This window comes from Gymnogyps californianus, chromosome 1 (genome assembly GCF_018139145.2).
Source record: "Gymnogyps californianus isolate 813 chromosome 1, ASM1813914v2, whole genome shotgun sequence".
NCBI classification, from domain to species: domain Eukaryota; kingdom Metazoa; phylum Chordata; class Aves; order Accipitriformes; family Cathartidae; genus Gymnogyps; species Gymnogyps californianus.
In genome coordinates, this window is record NC_059471.1 from 32,238,109 (window position 1) to 32,251,422 (window position 13,314).

Consider the following 13,314-nt stretch of genomic DNA (forward strand, 5'->3'; position numbering starts at 1 on the left):
AATAGTTAAACATCAGGATATTTATTTTGCATACAAATATTTACAGAAAAATACTTAAAAAATTAAGTATTCAAAGTTTAATTGACTTCAAAAAAGCTTCATGCTTTTATGTTATAAAAACATATTGCCTTTACTGTGCTCAAATTTAGTATTCAGATCTCTGGATTTCCTTATAAGAGCTTTCTTTTGTGCTTCATCAAATCGATTGACTTTGAGATCCTGGTCTCGGTCAAATGGCCTTCTTTCTTGAGGTTTGTTCTTTTCTTCAGACGCTTTGCTCTTTAGCTTTTTCTGATGTATGTCCATGAGAGATTCTGACCTCTTTGACTCCTGGAAAAATGGGAAGAAGGAAGAGGAAATAAAGTATTATAGAATATCAACAACATACAGAAAATCCAAATGGAAAGATTGGAATTAGGAAGGCTAAAAATTCCAGAAAAAGAAGACAGCTTAGTAACTGGACAACAGAATGATGAATTTAGCATACACAGAGCAGAAAGCATGTGTAATCTTGTCTACACTGAATAAAATACCAATAATTCACTGACATTAAAGATACCTATAATGTTGTTGAATCTCCACAGACAGTGAAGATAAATTACAAAAATAACACAAAAGAAATATGAAAGTTGCTCTGCCATTATTAGCAGAGACAAATGAAGGCAACACGTCAAGAGAAATATCTCAAAGTACAGGCCCAGTTTCTGACACACTTCCCCTAAGCATCTCGTTTTGGTCACTGCTAGAGGCAGGAACAAGCTAGATACCCTTTCAATCTTATTCTCATGCACTATTGTGTTTTTAATGTGTGCTCTTAACTTTTCAGTATTTGAATCATCTGTTGCAAGCCCACAGGACAAAGTCACAGGTTTGAGCTAGAGCACGTGTTTTGTCAAGTCAAGGACTTTAGTTGCCTTTAATAAAGAGCATGATCCAGCCCAAATACAACATGAAACTTTTGCTGATTTCACACAGGAGCAGCATTAGTTCTCACAAGACTATGTGGCCCCTCCTTTACTCAGGTAAAGTGTATTTGTGTATCCTTAAGCAGTCAATTTCTCAGACTCTCAAATCATTACAAACCAGCCAAAAAGATCAGCCCAAACCAACTCTCTCATCAGAAAGAGCAAAAGATGAGCAGCTCTGTTTTCCCATGTCTAGGAACACGAGATTTTTATTCCGAAGGTTCATTTTCTTTCACTCCCTGTGCAAACACTTACTTCATTACACATACAAAAAATAATTCATACATGACATAAGAAATTATTCTCGTGGAAAACAGAAAATGGACGATACTTATTCATGGTGTAACTGCGTCAGCGTTGACAGAATTTCACCAGAGAATGTATATGGCATCAGCACTGAAAGAATTAACTGTAAGAAACTATTTTAAGAATTAAAGCTCCTGTTCTATGAAAATATCCTTGATAAAGGTCTGTGGAGAAAGAAATAGGAAGGAATAGAGGAAAAAACTTTAAAAGAAAAAAAAAACAACCACCACCTGAAAAATCAGAAAAGAGCTGATTTAAAAAACCCAACCAAACAGACCAAGAAACATTGTTCTTAAACAAGATGCTTTCTTCAATTTTTTTTTTTTTTTTTTTTTTTTTTTTGAGAGAACTCCATTAACCTTAGAAACAGTACAGGCCTATATATGTTTTATTCTGGCAATGGTACAGACCAAAACCCGTAGTTTTACATGAAAATTATTCTACTAGATTCATAATGACAGTAGAAACAGACAATACAGAAGAAATTTAAGACAGTGTGCTAATCGCTCTGGATTTGCAAGCCTCTAAGTCAAGAGGGACATGTGATTTAATGAACTACAAATAAATTATTAAAAGCGCCAGATAAACTTCAATCATGTAATATAAGCCAAGGCTGCGATTCTCAAGTTAATTATACTCTCAAGAGACCAGTCTGCCTTCCGTAAGACTTCAGGCCATAAATCAGGGAAGAACTGGAATGAACAGCTGTAAGGCAGGCAACCGTCCTTATACTCTGGTGGACAGGGTTGGCAGACAGAAAAGTGAGAGGGAATTTGACATGGAGTTCAGATTTCTAGTAATCAACAACATCTGCCTGTGAAAATTATCTGCTTCTGCAGAGATTGAGGAAAACATCATGTAATAATGCTGTTGTAATGAGCAGTTAATGTAAGTTAAACTTTTACCACTGCTTTATTCTTCGGATGTTGGTAATTTGGTGAGGCAAGCTAATATTTGAATTAAGGTTGTCTACTCCCAGCAACCATGTCCTGACATGAGGATGATTTAAGGAAAACACCACCTAAAACTGAGGCAATATACACAAACACCAATTCTGTCACATTGTTTTCAGCAGCAGCTTGAGGACCCAGTCCTGGTCTTATTGAAGTCAACAGCAAATGTTCTAATGATTTAAACAGCAGTAGGTTTGGGCACTAAAAGGGACGACTGTAGTGGCATCACCATGGAAACCAGCAGCACTAGAAATGAGAACCAGAAGAAAAGAGTGAAGAATTAAAGGAAATGCAGGAAGAGGAAGTATTTTGCTATTACACTTACATTGTATGAAGTCACCTGCTCGACAAGTCTCTTGTCTCTCCCAGATATTACAATTTCTTCGTTATCCTTACTGGTTGACTTTTTTGCCTCTTCTCTTTCCTGATGAGTAGAAGCAAAATCACACACTATAGTAATCGGAATGTCTGAAGTAAAAAGTAAGGAAATCTATATTTACTTTAATTAAATCTGAAGAGTAGAGGCTACAACAGAGGCCACCAGATATTTTTTGCTCAGCTTGGTAAAAGAAGAAACTGGACACACTGTAATTAGAAATTCAATGAGCTGATACAGAGTACCTGACTACTGCAGAAGGGAGAGGGAATAAATGAATATCAGTGTTACTTGAAATCATTATTTCCTTGCCTCTGCCTTTAAGCCTGAATTAACAAGTTTTGATAACAAAGAAAAATCTGGAAAAAAAATTTCATTGAACAGCTCGGCGTATCTTTACTTTGTTTTCACAGAATATCAACAATATACATACTGCCTGCAGGTCTATATGAATGAATAAATGCTCACCTTGGCTTTTCTCTCTCTGTCAGCTGGAGTATCTGTCCAAATAGATCTATCGCCTGATTTGTCATCAGCTCTTCTCTTGAATGTTCTTGGGCCAAATCCAAAGCTTTTCAATTCAGGTGGGAGCTCTGTCATCCACGATTCCCTGGTAACTTGCTTGGGTTCATCCTTTACAAAAGAAATGGGGGGGTGGGAGGGGAAGAGGGCAGGGGAAGAGTAAAAAAAAGCATAATCAAAAATTGCTGTCTGAATCTCTTAGCTTCCAGTAGCAATCATGGATTTTTCTTTGTCTTAACAATTGCAAACACTTAGCATCCCAAGCAGAACTGTAACGGTTCACACAGAAACAGGCAAAGAAAAACACAAATACACTCCAGCAACAAAATATTAGAAATTAAGAAATTTAACTCACGCTGTCTGCTGAAGTAAGTTTTTCCTTCATTCTCTGAGCTCTGCGTTCAAATTCTTTAGTCACATCAGACTCCACCGGTCCTTTTGCAGGCATTGGGCCTATAAGATTGTCTTCTTCCTCACTACTATCTGTTACCTTCCAAATACAAAACATTTCTCTCAACCATAGTGCTAAGACCATCAAGAAACATGTTAGCTTCATAGGATTAGAATGATTTTGCCTAGAAGAGCATGTAAACCTAATGCAATGCATCTGCCAGTCAGACAACAAAAGCCTGGATTAAAACTCCAGATTAGACCTGTTCTAGCACTTTAACATGGATACTTAGTCTCCATGTTTCCAAAAGCAACATCTCTTGTCCGAGGCAAAACTGCTGGTAAACACAGTGGCAATACACAAAGTCCTGCTACTTTACATTGCTCTGCATGCAGCCATGTAGCCTCTGTGGCCATAAGTAAATCTGAAACACACAAGCATATATCTTTGATACTTTGGGCTTTACCATCACTAGCAACATGTGGATGCACCTCTGTAATAAGGATCGCAATTTCGCACTGCAAGGAGAACTGTCTTGAGCTCAGATTCTGTAAGGATGCTAGAAAGTTTAACATGCAAGCTAGGGTACAGTGGCATGCATGGTACTACACCCCTAGCTGTATAGCATCTGCCAGTCTAATCTCTTGGTTCTGTCATTCACTTCTTTGATCCCTTTTGACATTGCATTCTAAGCAATTATTTGGAGAACGGCTCAAAAAGCTAAGTTTGAAAGGGACTAGATGTTAACAAGAATCTTCGTGGATGCCAGGGGTCATACAGGAAGCTCACAGGTCCCTCCAAGTTAAAACAGCACAGATGTGGACGGAGGCAGAACTAGACAGAAAATGGTGACGCCACGGTGCCCTGGAAGCAAAGCTAAGGTGCCCAATATCTATGAAAGTGAAAAGATTTAGCTACAGCCTGAATGTGGGTGATAAAGCAATGGGAGCAGGATGATGACAAAGCTGTATACTCAGGAAGCGCAGAGCATTACTTGAGAACATAAGGTGGTGGCAAAGAAGTTTCAAATGAAGGATGAAGAAGGTGGGGGGGAATGGCTTGTTTTTGTCATGCCAAACTTTGGTTACCAGGTGGACATTGTAGAACCAAGATATGAAACCATCAGAGAAGATAAGGGCTCAAGAGCAATGAGCAGTGGAAAAACAGTATCAGGAGCCTTCTGTGTAAAATAAGGTGCCTGAGGCAGAGGTGACCCAGTGGGGAATACAAGAACGGAGTACAGAACCTCACTAGAAGAGTCACCTAACGGGAGCATGGGGAATGGAGGACAAGTGAAAGGAGGAGGAGAGCAGGAAACGTATCCTGCTACACTGAGTTCAAGCCTAATACTTCAGGCTGCTCATAGCTGGCATCCCACTGCTGTAGAGGGATTTGGGCTAAGGAAGACAGCAGGCGTGAAATAAGCCACTTTACTCCTATGTGTGCCATTTGCTACAGAAACTGGCGTGCTTTAGCAACACTGCTCCAAGCTAGCCAAGCTAGTTGGCCCTGTCTGCCTTTAGGAGTCAGCAAAGGTATGAAACAGCAGGGAAGGCAAGCTTCAGGTAGCAAGAGACACAGCTACGTACAGCTGTGGATCACAGGGTGCAAGAAGAGGCTTAGCGAACTTAATGGCTGTATGACCAGTCGCATGAAATGGATCTGACAGACTGAGGAGGGTGAGAAATAGCTGGTCATTTATAAACACCATCAATGCTAGGTGGTAACACCAATTTCTCTCATCATTTTTCTCAAAAAACATTTACACAGTCAAGCTTTCACTAATTAGCTACCACTGTGATATTGCTTCAACTTTTAGAGAATGGGGTGACTGCATTCTGTTTCTCTCTAGTTTTTTAAAGCAGGAGCTGGTGGGGAAGAGGAATAACCATCTTGAGAAACAAGGTAGTAAACCACTTCCCTCTCTCTGTGTACAAACAAATACAAAATGCAAAGATATAAGGCTTTCATAATAAATTGTATTGTAAAGTAGTTGAGGATGAAAGACAAATTCCATGCTGAGTTTTAATTGAAGAAGCATGTCTCATTTCCTTTCTCATTAGTCTTAAGTTCAATTCACTCCATTACCACCTGCCTCAAACAAGATGAAATTAAACAAACATTAAAAAATACTGCCTTCAAGTTTGAAGGGGAAATCAATGTAAAGTGAAGAGTCAGCATGGAATAAGCTGCCTCTAAAGATGTACTAGAATACAAAATAATTCAATAAAACAAAATAAAACAAAAAAAAATTACTCATCATATTCAAAGGTAAAAAAAAGATAGAGTATTGTTAGGAAGAGGAAAAAATAAAATAAGCTAAGTTCTGTAATAGCTGTAGCAATGCTGATGCTAGAAGATCTATTTAGGAGAAAAGAGACTTTTTTGTTTGTAAAATATATAAGCAGACCAGTTTTGACATCCCTGCCTCAAGAGATTTGTCATTGTGATAAATTGCTTAATCGTTATTTGGCTTTATAAGACGATGAGTATCTTAAAAATGTCAGACAATCATTCTTCACGAAGGATTATGACAACACTCACTGTAGGAGGCTGGAGAATGATATACTTTGCAACTACTAATCAAAAAAGTGAAGTTCCAGAGCAGCCTTTGCCTCATTCCTTCCTAGCATGTCTAGCATGTCCCATAGTATCTGGGAATTAAACTTAAAAATGTAAGTATTTTGGAAATAAACAGAATAACTGTTAATTCTCACAAGGAATTAATATTTAGTTTATCATAGCATGAGAGAGATTCAATTGCCTAAACACTGGTATCCAGCACCATTTTTGATGTCTTAGGGTATCCTGCCTGGCTGAAGAGCTGCTGCTCAAGAAGGATGCAAGCTTCTCTAAGGTGCTACTCCCTGTCTGCCAGCCCGCTGCAGATGGTTCAGATCCCTCAGAATGGCACTAGAGGCCCATGTTTGGGGAGCTGAATCTTCCCCATACTTCTAGCTGTATTTTATCACACATCTTATTCCTGCATTATTTTGCGGCTAGGGATTAGACTATAGGACTTCTACCTAGCTTTTACCTAACCTGATGAGAACAGTCGAAAAACACGAACCAAAAAATTGTGTCAGTGTCACTGTCCTGCTCCACCTTACTCCCAGTTACAGGTATCATCTTGCTATTGATAAGAACAATTAGTGACACTGTAGTGTCATTCTTGATTGCATTCTTTTGGAAAAACTTATTTAATGCATCCACTTAAACATTTTTAAGGAGGTGAAGATATGTGAACTATTCAATCATTTTGCTCCCCCATCAGCAAAGGAGTACAAGCTTGAATTATAGGTAAATATTTTCATTCTCACAGGTTGCATTACTTCTTTAATGTCTTTAAAAATTTGAACTTTGCCAAGATGTTCACTTGTGAAGGATGTCACACCAAAAGAAAGAATGGGAAAACATTAGGAAGAATTCCTGTGGCTGCAGTTTAGGATGCCTAGATCTCTTGTGTTCAGTGAGTGCATCATCTGTCTAACAGCAAAATCACAACAAACCAGACCAGCCTTTTTCTTTTTTAGGGCTTATTTATGCTTCACTATTTGACTCAGGCAAAAATATGCCAGACACTTTCTGGTCTAAAATTAAACTGTCATGCTGAAAAGTATGTCTAGTAGACTTTTTCAGGCTCCTACTTGTTTAAGCATTTCAAATAGCTTGTACTAAAACAAAAGGCTTCTGTTTTCACAAACCTGGGTACGGAATTCTGATGAAACAGACGGTCCTATGGAACATCTGCTATTCCCGGTGTCCTGCGAAGGTTTCCTAAAGCCAGGCGGCAATGCAGGACCTATAATGGGCCTTGAGGGGAAAAAACCAGAAAATCTTGGTTTTCGGGGGGCGGGGAGGAAGTAACATAACCAACATGGACAGTACATTAAATGACAGCCTTCCACTGTTTGCTGCAGGAAAAAAAGTGTAATAGATTAACAGAAAAATCAAATGTTGATGAGAAGTGTGGTTCTCCTTCCTCCCCATGCCAAGTGTGCCCCCTATGCGCACAACATAGAAATAACTGAATAAGAAGAGTTTCTCCGTTTTCCAGGGGAACCTCTGCAGATAGCTGTGATGCAAGAAAACCGAGAAAGTTGCAGCACGTAGTCAAGGAAATCCACTTTTTTCTTCCCTAGCTTCCTTCACCAGATTCAAGACCAATGAAAGGTGGGAGGTCAAATATACGCTTTTTCTCTAGCAAAAAAAGAGAAATTCTTGCCTTGCACCACAGTTTCACTGTCCTTCAATAAACAGAAGCAGTGAACTGCTCTGATTTTAAGTTTATTTTCCCTTGGAGTGGCGACGAGAGAAGAAAATTTTTGTGATCCCAGGTAACTTCACTGATTTGTTTTTACACAGCAGCTCTGCAAGCAGTATAATTCAATTGTCGCCAGGAACATAGAAAGGTGAGAATCTCTTTTCAATCATGAAAACAGTTCAAAGCATACTACAAACTGTGCTTGCAGTACTGAAAAGACTTCTGTAATCCACCATCATATTCTTCAAAGCTAATAAAAGCTAATTAAAACCCCAAACAATTATCACCTGAAGAAACATCCAAGTGACAGTATCCTCACAATGTATCAGCAGAGACTTTGTTTATTATGATCTTCAATTTCTGAACTTTAGGGTGATCAAATGTAACACACCATGAACTGAATTATGCTAATTACGGTCTTCTACTAAACCCCACATAATCTAATCAGTACAGCCCTGCTGTAGTGATATTACTGTCAGGATTTAAAAAGGGGAAATAAAAAGCAGAAAGTCCTGCCAGAAAGCCAACCACAGACAGACAGACACAAGCAATAAATGTGAGCTCAGGCCAGGACAAGGGCACTGATGAGGTTTCAAACCCAGGCAAGAGGTCTGGGTTAAATTTGACGTTCCACCCCCACCTAGCTGCTGCAGAAAAGAAACAGCTTTTATTTTCCTCTGTTCCTTTCTGACTGCTTTCTTGTTAAGACCATATTTTTAATTCCCAATATAAAGAGATTGAATTTAAACCTATACAGATACGGCCAAAATAAAAGATTATTTTAGTATACAAGTACCTTTATTTTGCATGGAGAGACAGTTAAACCAAACTATCTACTAAAATATATAAGAACATCTATGTTGTGGGCTGTATCTGTGCAACTTGTGAAAAAGAGCCGATCTCAAATACTCTGCCTTGTTTCTGTCACAGCTCAAAGGCTCTTCCAAGGAACAGAAAAATGGTTCCCATATTCATCCCTCCTACGCTTTCCATTTCTATGCTTTTTATTTTTTCCCACATGAATAACCCTGTTGCTCGGGTCTTTCCTCAGCAGCACACAGCCGACGTGATTCTTGACAGTTTCCTGGATGTCCAAAGGCTCTCTGAACAGGTGAAATGAATCTAAACAAAACTCTGTTAAATACATTTTGCTGCTGTTGGCAACTTAGGTACCTATCTATACACGTTCAAAAAACCACCCCAAACTTATCATGAATTAAGCTTTCATTTAAGGAATACTGGATTTCATATATGGCAAAGAACGCTTTCCTGTTGTTGAACTTGGAGTCCTTGCTAATGCATGTTACAAGATGGGCATTTCAGCATTCTTCTGAGGTATAACATAAAATTTTTTAAGATAACCCACGCTCTTTACCTTAATGTGTGAATACTTTGGGAATATTTGTAAGTGCTGCACTTCTGTCTAACATTGATAAACAGCAATATCCTTTCCAAAGTTGAAGAAAATCTGTTCATATAGATATTTTATGCTGGAATGATTCAAACAATTTTTAACAAGCTGCAAATTGCCACGTGAGCTTCTCCTAATCATGAATATGTTGCTTTGACAAGTCTGGAAAAGATGTAACAGAAAAAAAGCTTTTCTAAAAGAATGAGTATGTCACACAGAGCTAACAAACCCTATGTCCATACATTGAAACAAACAGCCTCCATTTGTTTCAATTATTCATAGCTAGATTGTCAGCTGGCAATCTGCTCAATGGTAGGGGCAATGCAGCGAGGAGACAGTTAACAGCATTGTGTCTACACCCTGTGCAGCTTACGTGCCTCAGTGTGTCAGCACAACCAGACTGCCAGGTGTACGGGGGTGGAAGATAGACAAGGCTCTTCCCACACATCACACCTTTCCCACCTATTCAGGGAATCAGGCTGGGTGCAAAACAGCTCCGCTCAATCTGCTTTCTCAGTGTGTGCTAGGTGCAGTTGTATGGTGAACTAGGACAACCCCCCCCCCCTCCCAAAACTAGCAAGTGCCTTTCACCGGCTTAATTTCTCATACTCACAGACACAGAGCAGACTCTTGCCCTCTGAATGTAAATGTAAGTTATACAGCATTTTGGAAATAAACTGCTAAGTAGAAATAAAAGTTGGGTGAACATACAAAAGACTAAGATTATACGATGGGTGACCACCTGTGTTACTGCTCATCTCTAACCTTCAAGCTACAAGTTGCCTCTTTTCTTCCTCTTTTCCTTTGCACACTTTGACATAACATTTTACCACAGGAGTATTCATGTCAAAAATCAAGAAAGCAAGAAGGCTACCTCTGCTGATATTAAAAGCTACAAGCATTTATTTGCTTTATTAGAGATCACATTATTTTTAGTGACTTCCTAAATTTTATAATTAAAATAATGCATTGTGCATATGAAACCAAGAAAAAGAAAAAATGTTAGTTGCTCTTGGGACCATCAAAGCACTGAGCCCACTGAGCATGATACCCACAATTACAAAAGACTTCGTCAATTACAGCAAAGTGTAACCAAACAGATACGAAGAGGATAGTTCCAAATAACCTTAGTTACATAAATTCTTGTTTTCCTAACTGCTGCCAAGCATCATAAAAATTTATCCAAACTAAAAAAAATTTCAACTTTGAAATTTCTATCAAGATGGTATACTACATACGCAGCTCAACAACAAATTAAGTCACTTTCCTAGAACTGAAAACTCATACCTGACAGGTAGGTATTTATTTATTTATCTACCAGCTCCCTATTGCTCTGAGGAAGGTAATAGTGATCAAGGGACTCTCTTGTACCTTTCATCAATAAGCATCCCCTTGGAAGTACCAATTTCACTACAGATTATCATTTCAAATTACAGAAGGAAGTGTGCAGATTGATGTAAAGACTAGAAGGCTGTGAGACATGGTTAAGTTCTGCATAGAAAATCCATAAATAGTTTTTTCCGGAAAGTATTTTATAATTGCATGCAATCAAATAGAAAGCTTCCTGATAGAGGCTATAAATGATGCTTATTTGCTTAGACCTGACAGCTTACTTTCTAGAAACCTACACTGTTCAGATTAGTTTTCTACCTGGAGACACATAAACAATAATCCTTGGTGCATTACCAAATGACAATTCCAATAATCTGCATTGTATTGCACCACACAAAAGCTAACTGCCCTACTCCCTCACAGCCCAGAATGAGCTACAGAACTACGGGTCCTTGTACCTGTCACTTGTTTTTTCTGCACTGATCTGAGACCTATTATAAGAAATGGAAGAAATTTGACATTCAAAATATAACTCAGATAACTCACAATTTTCTTTTTCTCTCCAACCTTCCAAACAGGACTAGGAGGGCCGTGTGTTCTGTTTCAAGGGAATGCTGTTCCTGTTCTCAGAATGTGGAGGAAGCAATTCTAATAATCTGAATCTGAAGTGCACAACTGAAGTGTTCTGTAATAGTGCCACAAAATATTTTATCTAAAATAACTGTGTTAAGGAAAAGAGTCTGAATATAATTCCATTTTAATTACCTCTCTGGAGAATCATCCTGTTTTTTAAATCCAGGAGGAAGAGCAGGCCCAAAAAAGCCACCATCATCATCATCGTCTTCCTGAATTCTTTTTGGCTTTCTGCAAATACAAAGATTTCACTTAATAATTACCTTGGCATGCATAGCAATTATTTACATTTTAAAAAGGAAAAAAATACATAAAATTATTTCAGACAGTCTTAGGTACTAAATATCCTGCTGTTACCATGGAAACAGTGCAAAAGGATCCAAAATAATTTAAAGCAATTAAAAAATTGGGAGCATAAGCTTCACTCCAAAAACACTCTGACATTCAAAAAAACATTAAGAATGCTTTTGCTGTAGAAAGAAGAATAGTATAATGTTGAAATACCATTTTCTAGTCACAAAGTAATTTTAAATTCAGCACATTTCTTTCTCCATTTTTATACACCGTCTGTATTTTGACTAGTATTTTTCCCAGTTCAATTCTAATTAACTGAAAACCTGTTGAATAAGACAAAAAGAAAAAAAGTGCGTAATAATTACTCTAACACTCATTAAGATCATAATGCCCTTCAAGTCCCTTATACAAGGCCTAGCACAAACACACACAAGTTCTTAACACAGCAATTGTGAGTGATCAACCCCACCAAATGAGAGTATGTGCAGACTCCTGTTATTTGCTAAACAATTTGGGTTTTTTTATTGGAGTTGACTTAATTGAATGCCTAAATTAATGCCCATAAATAGCTCTTATGACCTCTCAATGAGAGGTAGTATACCAGAAACAGGGCAAAACTCAAGTACCAAATACATACATGATAAGTGGTGTCTGTCCTTAGTATAAACAAGCAAAACATTAAGGATTTTATTACTTTAATTGCAGAACTAAAATAAAACATGTAAATACAGAGATCTGATTGCCCTAAATAACTTAATTCCACCATAGGGTGTCAAACAGGTCAGCTGAACATTCTTGACCACAAAGAACATGCAGAACATGTCATCAAGTTTTACACAGGTACAGGGTTTACCTTTTTCTTTATATAATACTGTCCCTTTCTCATAATTTATGCAGGCACATTTCATTTGCAATACAATGTAAATATACAAATAACCTAAGAACATACTCACTTGGGTGCTGGATCTCCTGTCTCCTCTTCAGAATCTCTGTTTGCGTCTCTGGGTAGAGGAAGAGATTCCGAGTCGTCATCACTGTCAGGAGTTTCTGAGCTACAGCTGCTTTTATAGCCTGGAGGCAGTGCTGGTCCTGCAACTGAACATTCAGAGTTATTTGGGATACTCATTAAACATTTCAAATGAGTATGATCTATATTGGTATTCCCAAAACACTCGTCTACCTGGAATTAAGTTTATTCAATCATTGCTCTGTCTAGCATTTAGAGAAGATATTGCAACAAACTTCTAGAAGTTACTATTTTCAGCACCATATTTCAATGAACAACCTGCCCTGAATTAAATTAGTACATTACTAATCCATTACTACATGAGTGTCTTCTGGAACAGGACTAGAAAGCCCTGTTTTATCTAACAGCTGATTTGCAATGCATACGGTATAAACTGGTATATTTGAAAGAAACTACCACCTTAATAAAGCATTTGAAGCTTACTAGTAAGGAATCACATCATTTGTACATACACAGAATGGGAAACCATAGACTGGTGGAATTTAATTGCCAGCCTGCTTTAGGAATGGTTTAACGATTAAGGTTATTCCCAGTTCAGCTAAGCATGAACAGCAGGCACAGACTTAAGTACTCTGCTGAAAAAGGGACGATTTAGGCATTCAGACTTCAAAGAATCGTCGCTGTCAGAAAGCCAAGGCAGTGGATGGAGCTCTCATGCTCCAGTCAACGCTTCACCCTCTGGAGTAATGAGGAGGCAGGATATCCCAGCAAAGGAAAAATTCAGATGCTAACACTGCTAACAGGCCTGAGCTGTTTCTGGCACTGTCCCCACCAGCAGGCACAGTTCCTTATAGACTTATTTGGATATAGCACCATGTACACTGGGTCCAGAAGTAGGTT

The 13,314-nt window shown here is 38.3% G+C and overlaps 1 protein-coding gene across 3 annotated transcripts in view; it reads right to left on the reverse strand.

Moving 5' to 3' along the window:
* The window catches only part of GPALPP1 (GPALPP motifs containing 1), a 19,055-nt gene continuing 5,741 nt past the window's right edge, over window positions 1-13,314 (reverse strand). For 2 of the 3 annotated variants that reach the window (XM_050915155.1, XM_050915154.1), the window contains 7 exons: window positions 12,401-12,542; window positions 11,286-11,384; window positions 7,218-7,326; window positions 3,478-3,612; window positions 3,069-3,233; window positions 2,550-2,648; window positions 1-330 (listed from right to left, as the gene is read on the reverse strand). In XM_050915155.1, coding sequence (XP_050771112.1) covers window positions 112-330; window positions 2,550-2,648; window positions 3,069-3,233; window positions 3,478-3,612; window positions 7,218-7,326; window positions 11,286-11,384; window positions 12,401-12,542 — 968 coding nt within the window. In that variant the 3' untranslated portion in view covers window positions 1-111. The remainder of the gene's footprint in view (window positions 331-2,549; window positions 2,649-3,068; window positions 3,234-3,477; window positions 3,613-7,217; window positions 7,327-11,285; window positions 11,385-12,400; window positions 12,543-13,314) is intronic. The other variant, XM_050915156.1, reaches the window with a different exon arrangement.